At 36.4% G+C, this 18,154-nt stretch overlaps 1 protein-coding gene across 1 annotated transcript in view; it reads left to right on the top strand.

The window, feature by feature from the left end:
• LOC308679009 (collagen alpha-6(VI) chain-like) overlaps nucleotides 1–18,154 on the top strand; it is a 75,406-nt gene that overhangs the window by 7,828 nt on the left and 49,424 nt on the right. The window contains exons 4-12 of the mRNA XM_081346245.1: nucleotides 1,093–1,710; nucleotides 2,687–3,247; nucleotides 4,531–5,088; nucleotides 7,551–8,126; nucleotides 9,960–10,520; nucleotides 14,933–15,285; nucleotides 16,556–16,634; nucleotides 17,543–17,688; nucleotides 18,040–18,132. Of these exons, the coding sequence (XP_081202371.1) occupies nucleotides 1,093–1,710; nucleotides 2,687–3,247; nucleotides 4,531–5,088; nucleotides 7,551–8,126; nucleotides 9,960–10,520; nucleotides 14,933–15,285; nucleotides 16,556–16,634; nucleotides 17,543–17,688; nucleotides 18,040–18,132 (3,545 nt within the window). The remainder of the gene's footprint in view (nucleotides 1–1,092; nucleotides 1,711–2,686; nucleotides 3,248–4,530; nucleotides 5,089–7,550; nucleotides 8,127–9,959; nucleotides 10,521–14,932; nucleotides 15,286–16,555; nucleotides 16,635–17,542; nucleotides 17,689–18,039; nucleotides 18,133–18,154) is intronic.

The raw sequence follows: 18,154 nt of genomic DNA, 5'->3' as shown, positions 1-18,154 counted from the left end.
AGGATCCATGATTCCTAGATAAATCTCCCAGAACAAAATGGGGATAGTATGGTACACATTGAAGAGCTGGCAGAGGAAAATTTTCTTTCTTTTCTAATACTGAACTTCTTCCTCTAAATTTAGTTTTTCAAATAGGAAGGAAGGGAGAATCTTAAAACAATTCTATTTTCTTAATTATGATACTACTTTCAATAAATCCTGCATGTACGTTTTGCAGAAGGATTGTGAATAGTCATGGTCTAGGGCAGGTCAGTTAGATCCCCCCCCTTGCATTATAGTCACAAAAAGCTCTCTTAGGATGGTTCCATAAGGCTAGAATATCAGAAATTTGATTTTTCTCCATTATTTTCATTTACACACACACTAACACATGCACACACACACACACACACACACACACACACACACACAGAGAGAGAGAGAGAGAGAGAGAGAGAGAGAGAGAGAGAGAGCTTATACAAGTTTACTGAAATCTATTTCCCCCCCCCCCCCCTTGGCTCCTACCTGCATTTTTTCTAGCCCAAAGATCCTTAAAGGCTGTTTTTCCTATCTCACCTCCTACACTCCACTTCAGTCCTGATCAGCAGTAGGAAATTCTGAGGAATACGTTATAATTTGCCTGGGATAGCCTAGGATAGCCCACTCTTAGGGGGCAAATTAAGGAATGTGAGACTATGTTGTACATGTTCTTATAAAATAACTGCTGTAGGAGATTTGATGCAAGAAAACTACTATAATGGATAGGTCTGATCATAAAAGTCCACTTTTGTAAAAGCACATTTAGTTGCTCAGAAATATTTCCTATCTTCTTAGTTTTGTTTTATGATTCCCATAATTTTAAAGACAAAGAATTGCACTATAGATGTTTCATATTTTAATTTTCTAATGTTCAAAGAGTGTCCTCATAAAACCTAGAGGAATTTCTGGTTAAAAGGAAAGGGGCTAGAGGCTTTGCTAATGTTTTTTTAAAAATTAAAAGAATTTTTAACACCCTAGAAACTCTAGCAAATGCCAAGTGGAAAGCTTGCAAAAAAAGAAAGAAACTGCTAAGAAAAAAGAGTTAATAATATGGTGCATTCTTTTTTGTTGCAGTTGCGGATTGTTCTCATGATTTAATTGCCGATGTCGTATTTGTGGTGGATGAAGCTGTTTCACCTGCAAATAGTGAATATATTGTATCTTTCTTACAAAACATAACAGCCTCTCTTGACGTGCAGAAAAGCTGCATCAGAATTGGTATTGTGACATACAGCAACGAGCCTAGTGTACTTTCTCAACTGAACACAGAAACAGAGATAAAGGATCTTATACTGAAAATCAAGAGCTTTTCTCCCAGAGAAGGAAAAGCTAAATTAGGTGCTGCCTTAAACTTTACCAGGGAAATAATTTTTAGTGAAAGTGCTGGAAGCAGAAGGACAGAAGGTGTGGAACAAATAGCTATCATCATCACCCACAGACCCGCTGAGGATAGTCTAACAGAAGCAGCAAGTCTCCTTTTGCAGAAGGATGTCACGGTATTTGCCATAGGCATTGAAGGGGCTAATATCACACAGTTAAGGGGAGTGGTATCCTATCCTCCAAAGTGGAATATTATAAAAGTTGACCATTTTTCAAACCTGGCAGATGAGTCAAAAATTCTTGAGAGGAAACTGTTCCACCACGTTCATACGTTTTTTGCCGAAGGTGAAAGTATAGAAGGATTCCGATCAGGTAATGTTTTTTGACGAAATGTATGTTATCTAGTTAAATCAGCTGAAGCTATTTTAATGCTTGTTTTGCTTTGTCTTGTTTTTAAATTACTCAACTCTACTAGTATTGCCTTTTCTCTCATGTTTCTGACACATTCTGAAATATCAGTGTCAATTGCAGTTGGGTGATTAAAACTCAAATAAATTTTGAGAGCTAGTTTGTTCAGAGCACCAGGCTAGAAAGCGGAAGAACTTGAGTTCAATTCCCATCTTAATCATGAAAGCCAGCTGGGTGACTTTGGGCCAGTCACTCTCTCTCAGCCCTCTAATCTTTTATTTTTGTTATCTGTTATTGATTAACTGGATGGAAGATATTTTCATTTACGTTGTTTTCAGTTTTGCTTTTATTTATTTTTTATTGTGTATAATTAAATTTCTCTATATCTTGTAAATCATCAAAAATGTTTTTGGATTGCAATGGGATTCAAAAGCAACAATAAATGAATGAATAATACTGGTAGTATGAGGCTCCAAGTCAGAGGTTCTACTTGAAATCTTAACAATAACGCCCATAGCCTTCAGAGATATCACTTAACTATATTCTCTAGCATTCCTTCTGACCTGCAAATTCCAATGTAATGGGAGAGGGTGCTCTCTAATAAGACCTCCACCACTTGTGGTTGACTCACTCCTTTCCTGGCTCCTTCAGGGGCCTGCAATGTGTTTGACTAACTGATTTGGGAGGAAGAGTTCACGCCACCTCATCCTATTAGACTTCTCAACAGCTTTGTATGTCATTGGGTATGATATCCTTCTGGACTATCTACAAAATTTGGAGGTTGCGGAAACCTATTTTGTTGAAACCCAATTGTTCCTCAATGCAGGGTTTCAATCAGTGGCTGTTGGGGAGGATAAGCTATTTACCTGCCTCTGATCTGTCTAACATTTGTTTATTTATTTAAATTTATTTATTTATTTATTTATGTTTATCCATGCAGGATGCATGAAAACAGAAAGGGCTGATATTTACTTTCTTGTTGATGGTTCATCAAGCATCGTTCCCGACAATTTTATTAAGATGAAGACATTCCTAAAGGAAGTGATTAAGCTATTTACTATAGGACCTGATCATGTTCGATTTGGAGTTGTTCAGTTTGGAACGTCTTATCAAACAGAATTTGAACTTGATAAGTATATGAAAATCAGCCCTTTAGAAAAAGCCATTAATAATATAATCCAAATGGGAATAGACACGTACACTGGAGCTGCTATACAATCTATGCAGCCATTATTTGAAAAAGCAAAAGAACAGCGAGGTGGCAAAATCCCTTGTTATCTCATTGTACTGACAGATGGAGAAGCACATGATAACGTGCTGGAACCTTCTAAAATGCTAAGAAAATTAGGTGTCAATATTTATGCTATTGGTGTGAAACCTGCTAATGTGACACAGTTAAATGAGATTGCAGACTCAGGATCAAAGGTTTACTATGTGGAACAGTTTGACTCCTTGAAAAATATAAAAAATGAAATTGTTCAAGATATATGCTCTGAAAAAGGTAAGAAGCATCCACTACTTCTTTAAATAAAATCCATTATGTTCTGTTATGTAGAGTTCTTGGTGCTTTCTAAACTTGATTGTTTGCTTGCAGACATTTTATTACATGATTAGGCAACATCATCCGTACTAGTGAGTGTAGTTTGGTCCCTATATAATAGTTCTTCCTGTGTTTGTTGAAACTGTATGATTGAGTCTGTTGTGAAATGAAGGAGTTTTCATTGTGTCTTCTGACTGCTAGTTGAGATTCATGAATGCACTCTACTAGTCTTCTATCTGCTTGCCCTGCATAACGGCTGTTACAGTCCTTACTATAATGTTGTAGATAACTGTTAACTCTATAGATAGTACAGAGAGATATTTTTCTGTTGAGCACTTGGACTTCAGGGGTCCAGACTTGTTAGGAAGATGCTGCATTTGTATAGTTAAAGGCTTTCTTCCCCTCCAAATACACTGCTGTTTTATCTTTTCCCAATTGAACTCTGAAATGGGAAGATCATCTAGAAAAAAATAAACTATAATAGCTATAAAATACTTAGTTTTAGCCGGATGAACTTTGGTTGACTTCAATATTCTGAACTTTCAATGACTGATAGCAAGGAGAACGTAATTGCTGAGGAGAAATTAGTCCAATTGTAATTTACAGTCTGGCAGCTGATATTAATTCAGTGTTATAAACCCAGACAGAAAATCTTTGAAAATTTTTTGTTTTATGTTATGTCTGTTACAAATTTTTAAAAAGGTTTGAGCTGACCTTTTGGGATATGAGAGAACATTGAGGACTGAGGATGGCATTCTCCTGCATTCCTCTTTGATTAACTATTAATTGCTTTGCTGTTGAAAATATTTCTCAAAAGAAAGCAATGCAAATTATTTCTGCAGCATTACAAGAAACTGGGATGGTTGTATTTGCCAGGAAGATAATTCAAGAAAGTACATCTATATCTATATACACTAGCATCAATGCTAAAATAATATTACAAAATGGCTATAAAAATATAAGAATGAAAAGGTCTGGAGTTATCTAAAGTAATTTGACTAATAATGAAAAAATAATGAAATACGCTTCAAACATACTGCTGAGAAATGCATTTCATTCCATATTCAGGTTTGTTGGGTATTATTAAAAAGGCACATTTTCATGTAAGCAATCTTATGAATTTCAGAACTTGTTTCATTAGAAGTAAATAGGAAGCAATGTTCCTGAAACATGCTTTTCTCTTCTACTAGTTTCATAGAAATTCAGTGGTTTAACCCGAATAATTATTCTTTTCCCCCATATAGCCTGTGAGGAAATGAAAGCTGATGTCATGTTCTTAGTGGACAGCTCTGGAAGTATAAGCGAACAGGATTTTGAGAAAATGAAGAAGTTCATGAAAGAATTAGTAGATAAGTGTAGTGTTGGTCTACATGAAGTGCAAGTTGGCGTTGTTCAGTTCAGTAGCATCAGTCAAGAAGAGTTCCCACTCAGCTCATCGAAAGACCACATTATTAACACTATTGGGAACATGGAGCAAATGAAACAGAACACTTATACAGGAAGAGCTCTGGAATTTGTTTCTGATTATTTCAAACCTTCCAAAGGAGCACGGTCTTCTGTCAACAAAATTCTTATCCTCCTCACAGATGGGGAAGCACAGGATAACGTAAGAGAACCAGCCAGTGCTCTAAGAAAAGAAGGTGTCATTATTTATTCTATTGGGATTACTGGTGCCAATGTTACACAACTAGTAGAGATCAGTGGAACACAAACCAGGATGTTTTACTTGGAAGATTATGATCGTCTGAAATTCATAGAGAAAGACATCATATTTGGTATATGCACTCCGTATAAGCCAATAGGTTAGTATTCAGTCTTTTGCTCTTGGGCATTTATATGAGTGGACTACTTGGTTGGGTGAATAAAAATAACATGGGCCTTATATATTTCTGAAAAAAACTAAAATGATACTGTAAAAAGCAGAAAATTTAGTATGAAGTTTGCTTTAACAGTGGACAAAATATTGTAGGCAGATACTGTATACCTGCCAGATTTTATGAAATGATGAATTCCTGGGGTCCCTTCTCAAAAGATCAAAATGCACTTTTTTTAAAAAAAAGTTGTGTTTTGGAATAAAGATGATATGTCCTTAAAAAGGAGAGCTAGTCTAATTTAGTGGTTAAGATATAAGATCAGAAACCAGGAAACTGTGACTTCTACTCCCATTTTTAGACCTAAAAAGCCAGCTAGGTGACTGGCCCAATCACTCTGTCTCTGATAACATCAGGTTTAGGCACAAGCTGGTTGGTCAATTCCTATCACAACCAACCATTTTTTGATCTGAAAAGAAAAGAAAAGAAAAGAAAAAAGACACTGCACTTGGAGAAAATATTAGATCTACTTCTGGTCCACTTCCGAAGATAAATTAACTCATCACTTCATTTTGACCCATGCTATTGCTAAAATATTCCACTTTCATAAAATTTGTTAAACCACCTCGATATTTCTAGCAATTGAAACTTCTGATGTAAGGAAAGAGATAAACAATGAAATACCTATGAAGTAAATATTTTAATAATGTTTCTTTAATTTAATGTGATTTTAATTTACATTAAATCAACATTATATTAACTCTCACATGTCATACAACCCGCCTTGCCTACCCTACAAGGTTCCATCCAAAAAAGGTGCCGGAACTCCGTTCTGGGTGTTCTATGACAAAAAAAGCCCTGGCAACATCTATATATTCTAAAGTTGTACATCTTTGCTGAAGTCAAGAATTGGTGGATGTAGGAACATGCATAATTTGAATCAGTTTTCTATTTGTCTCTGCTTGTGTCCATTTTTCCCCTTGTAAATCTCAGGATTTACTTATGTTAATAAATGGAGGTATTTGGTTATATTATTTTTCTAAGATTAAGTGGAAATGTGACAACCAGTTACCTAAAGGTAGTGGTGGGATTCAAATACCTGAACAACTGGTTCTATGCGTGGATGCAGGCCTGGGCCTCTGAGACCTTAAATGGACTTCTGGAAGTGCCGAGCCGTTCTAGGCCTGGGAAACCTTTTCCAGGCCTCTGAGGCCTAGAACAGACTTCCCTAAGCAGTGTGCATTCAGCTGATTCTCCGAACTCAACAAAATTTAGCTACCGGTTCTGCTGAACTGGTACAAACTGGTTGAATCCCACCACAGGCTAAAGAGAAGGACTTCATGAAGACTGTTGCAGCAGGTGTTTCAAGAATTATTAGCTGGAGGGCCAAATACACATTTGGGTCACAAGAAAAGTAAATGACAACAACCTAGACCACTGTGAATATACAGTTTCTTCCAACTCCCAGAGTCAAACAACAACAATAACAAACAAATTACCCCAAAGCTGGGCTGATCAAATACTAGGATTTTGCCAAGCTAAAAGCATGTGTGCACATCAGACAGTTGGGCTATGTCTAATTTATAATAAAATCCTGACATTTAGTAATTACCCTTCTTCTTCTCTCTCCCCTGAGTATATAAGTGGAATATTATTTTATTGACTGCTACATACTAATAATTGATTCACAATCTAATCCAGACATGTCAAACTCGTGATGTCACGTGATGTTGTGCAATGTGTTGGACAGTTTTGCCACTGCTGACAATGGGGTGGGCACGGCTTCCAGATGACGCATCCGGCCCACGGGCCAGCAGTTTGACACCCCTGATCTAACCCAAAGAGAATATAAATAAAAATTGTCTTTAACTATTCACTTAAGGACTGCAATACTGCATGATAATTGTCAAATGGTGGATAAACTGTTTAATATGAGAGGGAACATGGCTGAATAAATTTTCTTTGCGGTGATCTTGTGATACAAATGTTCATGCTATTCTTATAATAAAATAATAGAAAATGGAAACTCAGTTAATTTAATTTAATTTTTAAAGTGTAGAAAAAAAAGCCCCTGATTGAAAATACATTACAGTAGAGCAATTTTTTTCCAATGACCCTAGTCTGGATATTGATTTATTTTTTTAAAAAAATAGAATTGAAGAAAATATTATCAAAAAAACTCTTGAAAATTTCATTTGATATTTATCTTATGATGAACCCCACTGTTTCAGTAAAATGCATATAGAAATGCACGTTAACTTTATAAAACAATCAGATTCTTTTTCAAATAAATGAAGCATTAACACATCAGCAAGGTAACCTATTTATAATAGGTTTTAATGAGAATTCACACACTTTTTGTTTATAAAGGAACATGAATGTAGGAGTAAAGATATGTGGCAATATGATATTTTTTTAAATGATGCTTTTATTTTGTCTTTTTTGCTTTACAGAGTGTGAAAGGATAAACCGTTTAGATCTAGTTTTTATAATTGATAGTTCTACCAGTATTGGTGAAACAAACTACGCTCTTATGCGTAACTTCATAATTGGCATTGTGAATAAATCTTATGTAGGTATAAATCATGCTCAGTTTGGAGCAATAAAGTATTCTAATGATCCAAAAATTATGTTCAAGCTAAATACATATAGTAAAAAATCAGATATCATTCAATTTATTCAAAATGATGTACTTTTAGAAGGAAGTACATACACAGCAAAGGCTCTTCAGCTCTCTAAAGGTCTTTTAACTAAAGAGAATGGCAGCCGCCTACACCAAGGAGTCCCTCAAGTTCTTATGGTCATAACTGATGGAGATTCTCATGATAGGGAAAAACTTGATAGCATTTCAAATGAACTCAGGAAGAAAGGAACTATTATTTATGCCATTGGAATAAAAGACGCAAAACCTGAGGAACTTGAAATCATGGCTGGATCAAAAAGTAACTGGTTCTACATGTCATCATTTGAGGGACTGAAAAACATAAGCGCAGACCTGTCAAATCAATTGTGTACTCATTCAAGACCAGGTAATATATTGCCTATTTTTTCCTGATATATATGGTGTGTTTTTCGCCAAGACTAAGTTAATAACTATCTAAAAGCTGTAGTTTATTTATTTGTTTCTTTATATCCCACCTTTATTATTATTATAAACCACTCAAGGTGGCGAACGTACAGTACAGAGGAGTAAGACATTGCAAGATATTGGTTAAGAGAACCAGTCTGATGTAATGTTTACGGCACCAGACTAGAAACTAGGAGACTATGAATTCTGGTCCTGCCTTAGGCACAAAGCCAGCTGGATGACCCTGAGCTAGTCATTTTCTCTCAGTTCTGGGAAGGAGACGATGGTAAATCCTTTCTGAAAAGCTTGCCAAGAAAACAATTGCCAGGGGTCAACACTGTCTCAAAGGTGTACATGCACATGCACACAAATATGTGTGTGTGTGTGTGTGTGTGTGTGTACGCGCACACAAACGCACACACACAAACACACACAAGATATTGGGCCAAATCTGCATGAGGTAATATTTTAAGCTTGCCAATTCCAAATGTGAATAGTCAATCCCCAAGCTTTTATCCAAGACGCTACTTCCAATTTCATTACAGTGAGAATCTTTTGATGCAAGATGTCCCAGATCCTGCTCCTGGCCCAGTGACCACTATTTACATATGTTGTGACAAAAGGTTAAGCACTGGCATCATGCATTAAGTCTTTATATCTGTATCAGTTATTGCTATGAAAACTAAATAAATATGATTTACTTAATTTAAATCATATATATAGCTGCCCATCTTAAAATAACTATGGGTGGCTTACAACCAATAAACAATATAAAACAATATAACAGCAATAAAAATAAAAATAGGAAAACCTGGCACTGCAGCCCTTCTTCTCAATGCATCCACATTCTCATTTTATCCTCACATCACTCTACCCCAATTGCCTGGGGGAAAAGCCAGGTTTTAAGTACTCTCTGGAAAGATAGAGGGAGAGGGCCTGTTGGATCTCAGGAAGGAGGTTGTTCCATAATGCAGGGCCTAAAGCAGAAAATGCATGCTTCCAAGTTCCCACAAGATGTCAGTATTTAAGGGAAGGGATCCTATTCACTCTGGTGGAATGGATGGAGAGAGGGGGTCCTGCAGATTACCAGGCCCCATGCCATGTAGGGCTTTAAAGGTACTAACCAGCACTTTGAATTGTACCCAGAAGAAAAATGGGAGCCAGTGTAGCTTATGTGTGACTCTAGGAACACTCCATGTGTCATTACATTCTGGACCAGTTGTAACTTCCGTGTCATGTTCAGTGGCAACCCCATGTAGAGTGCATTCTAAAGGCAAAAAATTTCATATTTTTAGATTTCTATATTTATCCATAAAATAATCTGAGAGCAGACAAAGGGGACTTTAAAGGTACTGAGATGAAGACAATTCAAATGTTTCCATTATTGTCCAAGACATGTTTCAGTTTGAAATATGTTTTATCCTATTGCCATATATTACTATATAACATGTTGATGTCAGCTATATTAATTTACTTGAAGATAAGGACAACAGGAAGCTTGCAAACTTTTCCTTTTTCTCAAAAAGTGGGAAAAATTCATCTTTTGCAATAAAAATGTAAATTCCTTGTAATCCTAATTCAGATAGATGAACTACATGCTTTGCAACAACATGGGCAAAATTCTGCAGGCTTATAGATTCTTAAGGTGATCTACTGCCTCGGCTCTTTTACAAAAAATAATAGACTTGTGCAAATTGAGTCATATTCTCTCTAACCTGTCCTATGTGGTTCCTTTTGTTCTTTTGGTGCAATACTGAAGCAGAATATCATGTTTTTTATTGGATTCCTTTTGTAGAATGTGACATTGAAGCAGAACTTGTTTTCCTGACTGATTCCCGAAGTATCCCGGACAAAGAACTGAAGAGTGTTAAGGATTTCGTGATAAACTTGCTTAAGTCAATTATTAATAAAGACAATATTAGAGTTGGCATGGCCCAATTCAGTGATATCCTTCAAGAAGTATTCCAGCTTGGCGCTTATCAAAACCTACCAGAACTATATAGTAAAATCACTAATATGTCACTGGTCACAGGGGGCTCCACACTGATTGGACATGCTCTCAAAGAAATCAAAACCTTTTTCAAAACCAGCAAACAAAGAGTAGCTCGAAGTATTAACCAAAAGTTGGTCATATTCACTGATGGAAGATCAGATGATGAGTTTCCTCAAGCAGCAAAAGATCTGAGAGATGAAGGTGTGGAAATCCATGCAATTGCAGTAGGAAATGTGACTGATGCAAACCTTCTGCAGATTACCAACTCTCCAAGCAGAAAATACAAGGTTGACCATTACAGTGATCTAAAAACTCTTGTAAATCACATAAATAAGGAAATTTGTAAACCATCTACTGACGCAAGTAAGTTCCATGCAGTTAACATAAATGCTTGGTTGTTGATATCTAATGGATTTTAGTTGCTAATATCTGTTTCTTGTCACATAGCTAATTGTAACCATCTCTTTTGTTATTTGGTTTGTTGGACAAAATCCAGAAGTCCATGTGATTAACTCTCTGCCTGCAAAAAGGACGTTGTCCTTTTCTGATTTTCTTTACAAAGCATTCCAGACTGCAGAGTGAAAGAGTGGATAAGGCAAAAAGATCTCGTTAAGGAGAAGTAAAAAATTTATTTTGCATCCAGAAACATTTCTCATGCCTAATGTAACTAAGTAGATAAGATCATTTGTGCATTTTTTCAATGTTTCAATGAATATATTATTTATATTCTAATCATTTTTCCTATTACAGTCAAGCCACTTGTACTCCATTGTTCGATTTGAGAATGCTTTGAAGCTAATAAAATTTTAAAATCATCAAAATAAAATAACAATGCCAGGATTAAACTAAAGTAAAATTCACAAACTATTGAGAAATCAGTTGTGAAATATCAGTAAGAAGAAAAATCTATTTTAAAAAATCTTTAAGAAGAAATTAAGTACTTTGTGGGTCTTAGTGCCTCTGAGCTTGTTTTCTTGCAGACATTTCATTACTAAACTCAACAACATCACACTGATAATGTTACCCAGCTTGGTAATAAAACACTGCAGGAAAAGCACCAAGCTCAAAGAGCACCAAGAACCCCACAGTTCAATCATGCCTTATTTCAAAAAGCTTCATTCCACTGATATCAAATATAAGGAATTTTGTGGGTAAGATTATAAAGTTAAGATAAATTATTTCTAATTATTTCCTTAGACCCATTTTTGATCATGCTTATTAACCAAGTTCTTGAAATCTGCTGTTTTTAATTATTCTCAAAAATTATTCTCATACTGGTATGATTAACATATAATTATCAGCTGAGTGTGTTTAACTATAACATATATAGAATGCCTATGAGTTGCATGCAATTTTAGTAACTTCAGTATTCTAAGAGAAAACACAGCAACATTTTTTGGGGTTGCTTTTCTTGGAAAGGAATACTCTAAACTGCAAATGCAAAATTTTGTATGAATGCTCCCTTTCCAAAGGGGGAAAAGCTTCAGCAAACCCAGAAAACTATACATCTATTTTGGAACTGTGTGAAAAGTGTTCTAAATAGAAATAATGTAGACATTTATGTAGATATTTTCTATGGCTCGATTCACATGACATGCTAATGTGATTTAATTGGCTTTAGATTAATTAACCCAAGCATTAATTTGTATCTTTCTACATTGTGTGGAGACAAGTGTAGTTTATTAATAAACCATTAAAAACAAACAATGGTTTAGGAAATTATGTGACCATAGAGGTGACTTGTAATTTATACTAATATAGCCTAAGATAAATTTTATATCTGTAGTCTAAAGTTTGGCGGGTTGAATCCCGAGTGCCGCGTAACAGAGTGAGCACCTGTTACTCGTCCCAGCTTCTGCCAACCTAGCAGTTCGAAAGCACGTATAAATGCAAGTAGAAAAATAGGGACCACTACGGTGGGAAGGTAACAGCGTTCCGTGCGCCTTTGGCGTCTAGTCATGCCGGCTACATGACCACGGAAACGTCCTCGGACAAGCGCTGGCTCTTCAGCTTTGAAACGGAGATGACCACTGGTCCCTAGAGTTGGAAACGACTAGCACGCATGTGTGGGGGAACCTTTACCTTTACCTTTTAGTCTAAAGAAAGGAAGGGTTAGGGTTGGATGGTATCAAATGATTCTGTTACATGTGTACTATAGCTCAGTTTAAAGCAAGGGTGTCAAACTGCTGGCCCGCGGGCCGGTTTCATCATATGGAGGCCATGCCCACCCCAGCTCCAGCAATGTGACATGGTGAGTTGACACCCGTGGTTTAAAGCATCTCATTTGGTTTAATTTTTTATATTGTTTCAACATGAAGATGGTCAAAACCTTTTACATCATAGTATGTTTAAATTTACATGTAGCTGTCTAGGTACAACCTCTCTACAGATGCTTATCTTCTAGATTCATTTGTTATAGAAATGGCTAGTTTATAATATTATGGAAAAGTAAAAAGTTGAAGTTCAATGTTAATGCTTCCATCTACTGGAACAGAGGAAGTCTGTTCTTTTTCCCTTCTTCCCCTCACTTTTCCCCCCTTTTTCCTCCCCACTTGTCCTATTATTTGCTTTAGTATTTTTGTATTTTATTCTACAATCTAATAAAATATTACAAACTGTAGGAAAAAAGGAAAAAAGTACCAGTTTTAATTTCTTTGGTGGCTGTTCCTTTGCTGAATCACTTTCCCTTTGCACTGATAAATGCATGATTAATTTATCCATGTTTATTAATATGCACCAGCTAGCTCAAGGCTCTTGAAACGTGACACTTTTAAGACTTGTGGACTTAAACTCCCAGAATTCCTCAGACATCATGGCTAGATGAGAAATTCTGGGAGCTGAAGTCCAAAGGTCTTAAAGTTGCTAAGTTTGTAGACCCCTAAGCTAGATGGTTGGACCTTCTTAGCTCTCCTTTCACAGTGTAGTAAAAATGCACCCCCCATCACCTTCCCTGTACCATAAAACAGGGCTTTTCAACCAGTGGTAGAGGTACCACCTGTGGTACATTGGCACCTGGCAGGTGGTATACCACCATCCTAGAAAAGTAGTAGTGGGGGGAGGGGAATGAGCTGAACCAGTGGCAGTACTGCACAAGCCTGAACGAGAGATGGCTGGAGCTGCAGGGCTGTCAGGGCTCAGCGAAAGTGCCAGGATCAGCGCCAGGCTCCAACTGGAGCTTGGCACTGATCCTGGCACTTCTGAGCCCAGAAGAAGCACCAATCAGCTGGAATGTTGCAGCATCTCCAGGGTCTCATGATTTACATTCAGATGCTTGGCAACTGATTCATATTTATGACGGTCACAGTGTCCCAGGGTCATGTGAAGTGACCAAAACCTGCTGCAACCACCCAGTAGATGGGGGGAATAAAAACCAAACACCCTCCACCCCACCCTCACTGTTAATCCTCAACAGAAATGCTCACAACAATGAAAACCTCGGACAGGATGAAGAGCGCTGCCAAATAGGCAGGCAGGCAGGTGTCTTGCTCAGCTGTGGCTTTGGGGCACTTTTTTCAGTGCCATTGTAACTTCAAACAGTCACTAGGTGAACTGTTGTAAGTCGAGGACTACCTGTACTTCATCACTTTTTTCCTTTTTTGGTCATCAAGTTTTTGACACCTTGCTAGGTGACTGGTGGTACTCAGATGTTGCCATATCCTAAAAGTAGTACAATGGGTGAAAAGGTTGAAAAGCCCTGCCCTTAAAGACACAGGAATCAATTGCAAAGCAAGAAAGGCTCACAAAATAAAGAAACACATAAACTCCAGGTATTTATTTTCTTTAAGCTGCCTCAGGCATGTCACATGTCACAATGTTGCAATTAGAGACTGAAAGGCTCCAGCAAATGCAAAACACTTTAGCCTTAAATTAAGCCTGTTTACCGTCAAAGAAAACTTTCTAAAAGCCATAGGCAGACTCAAGATAAGGGATAAAACTAATTATATTTGTTTAAAGGGTTAAACCTATGGAAGTCAACACTTTGGACTCATTGCTAGCCTAAAATACAGATTAAAATATTCCAATAGCCAAAGCACACAAAGGAGCCTCTGAATTACAAAACACTGTAAAAACTGTATAAAATTCCTTATGTTAACCCAATCAAGCTGCCAGCTGATCCAGAACTAAATAAACCCACCTCCTTTCTGACATGCTGGCTTTTCATTTCATCAGTGCTGATTGCATTCTGCTAGCTGGAGAAAAGAAACCAGGTGAGCTTTTCTTCCAGCAATAGCCTCTTCTTCTTCTCTGTTCCTGTTTCCTCTCCTGCCAGCTGACCTCTCCTTCTCTTTCCCTGTTGTCTTTTTTTCCCCTTTCTCATCAAAATCACCTCTTTTTATATCCTCTCCTCTCTTCCCCCCCCTTTTCCTTCAGTTTACCTCCAGCTCTGGCTGCTTCTGGAAGCGCCAATCAGCTGGAGCCAATCAGCTAGAGCCCTGCTGGCTCCTGGCTCCAGCTGAAGCCCTGCTGGCTCCTGGAGCTTCTGCCGAGCCCAGACAGTCTTGTAGCTGCAGCTGCCTCTCCCTCAGGCTTGGGTCACTTCAGCTCATTCCTCTCCCCTGCTACACTTGGCTAGCAGTCGCGTACCACCTGCCATGTGGCAAAGTACCACAGGTGGTACGTGTACCACCGGTTGAAAAGCTGTGACCTAGATAACCTCTCTAGAAATAAGAAGCAATCAATTCTTTTACAGTGTTAAGTGTTGTCTCAATCTGCTTGAATTTAACAAATTTGTTTTATTACTTTCTGATATTTTGTCTTTCTGTTCATCCAAACAGCATGTTTTGTAGATGTTATTATTGGCTTTGATATATCATCTCAGAAACCAGGGGACAATTTATTCAGTAAGCAACAACATTTGGAGATTCATCTTCCTGATATTATAAAAGGCCTAACATCTTTAAGCAGTACAAATTGCTCTAAGGACAAAAAAGCACAATTCAGTGTGACTATTTCAGTAGAAAACACAGATAAATCTTTCCAGAAAAAAATTCATCATGTTGATGACACAAATATAGTAAAAGAACTCAGAAACATTGTGCTCAACAGACCATCTCAGCTCAACATCGACTTCTTGGACAGTATTTGGAATTTAGTTAAAAATGTGACTGACATGAAAAATCGAAACACGGTAATTTATGTTCATGTTAATAGTTTCTATTAAAATATTGCATTATACCAGATATCAACATTATTTAAGTTGGTATAATTTAAGTTTATTTAATTAATAATTTCTACTTTCTTAAAATTGCATTGCATAAATTAAAGTAAAGGAATTGTAATCATTTTGATATACTGTATATTACGTTTTCTGGTTGCAATGAACCTTTAGCTAGACATTTGATTAAAATGTTTTGAGAAAATTGGAACATTTATAGAACAGCTTTTAATAATTTCAGCTCATCTCTGTTTTACAGGTTGAATGAAATTATGTTATAGAATGAATTTATTATTTTTATTGTTTTCTGCAAACTTTATTATAGTGAAATAATAAACAGTTAAAAGAATATATATTGCTAGATTGAATCTGGGTCAGTCACCGGGACTAGAGATCTAGTTTAAGATTTGATCTTGCAACATTATCCTGAGTCACATATATTTGCCTTCATTCGTGCAAAGGTATATTTTTTGCATCATCAATGTTAAAAATGCAAGAAATTCCCATTGGCTGAAAATATTATATACCAATCAATTTTCTCAAATAATCCTTTAATTAAAGTTGATTTTGCTCATTTTCTATCTCCATTTTAATTAATTCAAAAACTACTTATGGATATTTCAAAGATCTATCTCTCTTTAATACTATAAATGGCTTTATATACACTCAGCCTGTGCTTGGTTTGATAATTATTTCTTCTTATCTATTATGTTTTTCCTATTTCCAATATTTTGTTTAAATAATTTTCAACAGAAAATTGTAATCCTTATCAATGATGGTTTATCTAATTGCATCTACATTTCTCCAAATGAGCCTTGGTGGAGCAGTGGGCTAATGCCTCCTTAAGTAACACCAGCTGCCTGCAATTAGTGCAGGTTCGCATCCCACCAGGCTCAAGGTTGACTCAGCCTTCCATCCTTCCGAGGTAGGTAAAATGAGGACCCAGATTGTTGGGGGGCAATAAGCTGACTTTGTAATAATGCCACTTGGGGTGTGTGTGAAAGCCCTAATAAGCAGGCATATACATAGAATGAAGGCTACTGCTAAGCTTGTAAGCCGCCCTGAGTCTTCGGAGAAGGGCGGGATATAAATGGAATTAAAATAAAAAAATAAATAAAAATATTTCTCTTTAAAGCTCATCAAACTATTTAATGAATGAATCTGGCTTATACCATATGGTTCTTGTTTTGGTTCCCTTGGTCTGTGTCCCTACTTTAATTTCACTGTTCTTAACTTTTTTTAGGTATTACTTCTTTTCTCAGATGGCTTGGATGATAATATCATAAAACTTGGACAAAAATCTGAAGAATTTAGAATACAAGGTAATCAGAAAATCAAATGTAATGCTTTAGCTCAAATGGATGTTTTACATTATTATTCCAAAATTCTTCCTTGTTCATATTCAGGTTTACAAGTTCTCATCTGCCCTTCCTTGGTTAGCCTAAAATAACTTTATCTAGAAAATATTTCAGGAAACTAGAAATATTTAATTAAACAGTTGAAAGAAGAAATTGTTTTACATTTTAAGGCAAAAGGTGAAGTAATTCTTTGGTAATAAAGAATGGTAACAAATTCTAATGAAGGATTCTCATCTGATTAGCATTGTAAAAGATCTTGTTTCTGTCTTGTCTAGCAAAGAGATGTTACAATTTCAACACAATTTCTATCATATTAGAAGGATTCAACAATTTCAGTTATCCATGTCACTGGTCCATGAGTTATGAGCCAACTGCTCCATGTGTTTTGATTATTTTTAAACAAATATCCACCATTGTATGAATTTTGGATGCACAGGTCCTCAGTTATATGTGTTTCTATGCCAGGGGTTTCAAACTCGAAACATCACGTGACATGTTGTGATGTTGTGACTTTTTCCCCATTGCCGGCAATGGGGTGAGTGTGGTTTCAGTGTGACACATCTGGCCCGTGGGCCGGCAGTTTGACACCCCTGTTCTATGCAATCTTTTAATTAATTTTTTTACCCCTTTTAAAGTCACAGTTATGCATATCTAAAAATTAGTTCCATTGCTATACCAAACACGGGGGGAAAAGGACGGGAAATTTTTATTCCTGATTATGAATGAGCATGTTTAACTATCTGAATTATTCTGCAATATTTATATTTGGTACATGTGTCCAACTGTTCACAGGAATGTGAAAATGAATAATTTATAATAACCCAAGAAGCAGATATTAAAAAGGTATTGCTAATAATCACTGTTTCAAATAGGACTAGATGGACTCATAACTGTTGCTCTGGAAGGAACCAAATATATTGATCAACTTCAGCATATTGAGTTTGGAAAGGGATTCGGATATAACAATCAATTATCAATTAACACAGAAAATGTGGCCAAAAGGATCCTTCAGTACATGGTAAGTTCATAAGATAGAACCAATGGATTAGATTTCGAGACCTAAAGGATCCTTTCTTTTCTTGAGTAGTATGACATGATTACAAGAGGCATTCACAGAAGAGGGCAAAGGAGAGCAAATGCCAAGGGGAAATTTGCCTTTGCAAAACTGCAAATACTGCAACTTTTATAATGTGTGTCATGAAACTGCATCATATCTGTATACATGGATGTTGTTTTGTCATTTTGGTGAAAGCCTTGAATGCTGTAAATCTCTCTAAAAAACAACATAAAAGCAACAGTTATAACACTCATAAGTAATTATAACAAACCAACTTTTCTAAAGATAAAATTGTAATTTCTTCTCTTAAAGGACCAAATTGCTGAGCGAAAGTGCTGCTGCATATTGTGTAGATGTGAGGGGGAAGAAGGATCCCGTGGAGAAAGACGAGAAAAGGGGCCCAGGGTAAATATATTATGAATCACTT

The sequence above is a fragment of the Vipera berus genome (assembly GCF_964194415.1).
Source record: "Vipera berus genome assembly, chromosome: Z".
Lineage (NCBI taxonomy): Eukaryota > Metazoa > Chordata > Lepidosauria > Squamata > Viperidae > Vipera > Vipera berus.
The sequence above is the reverse complement of the archived record's forward strand: the minus strand, read 5'-3'. Positions and strand labels throughout refer to the sequence as shown.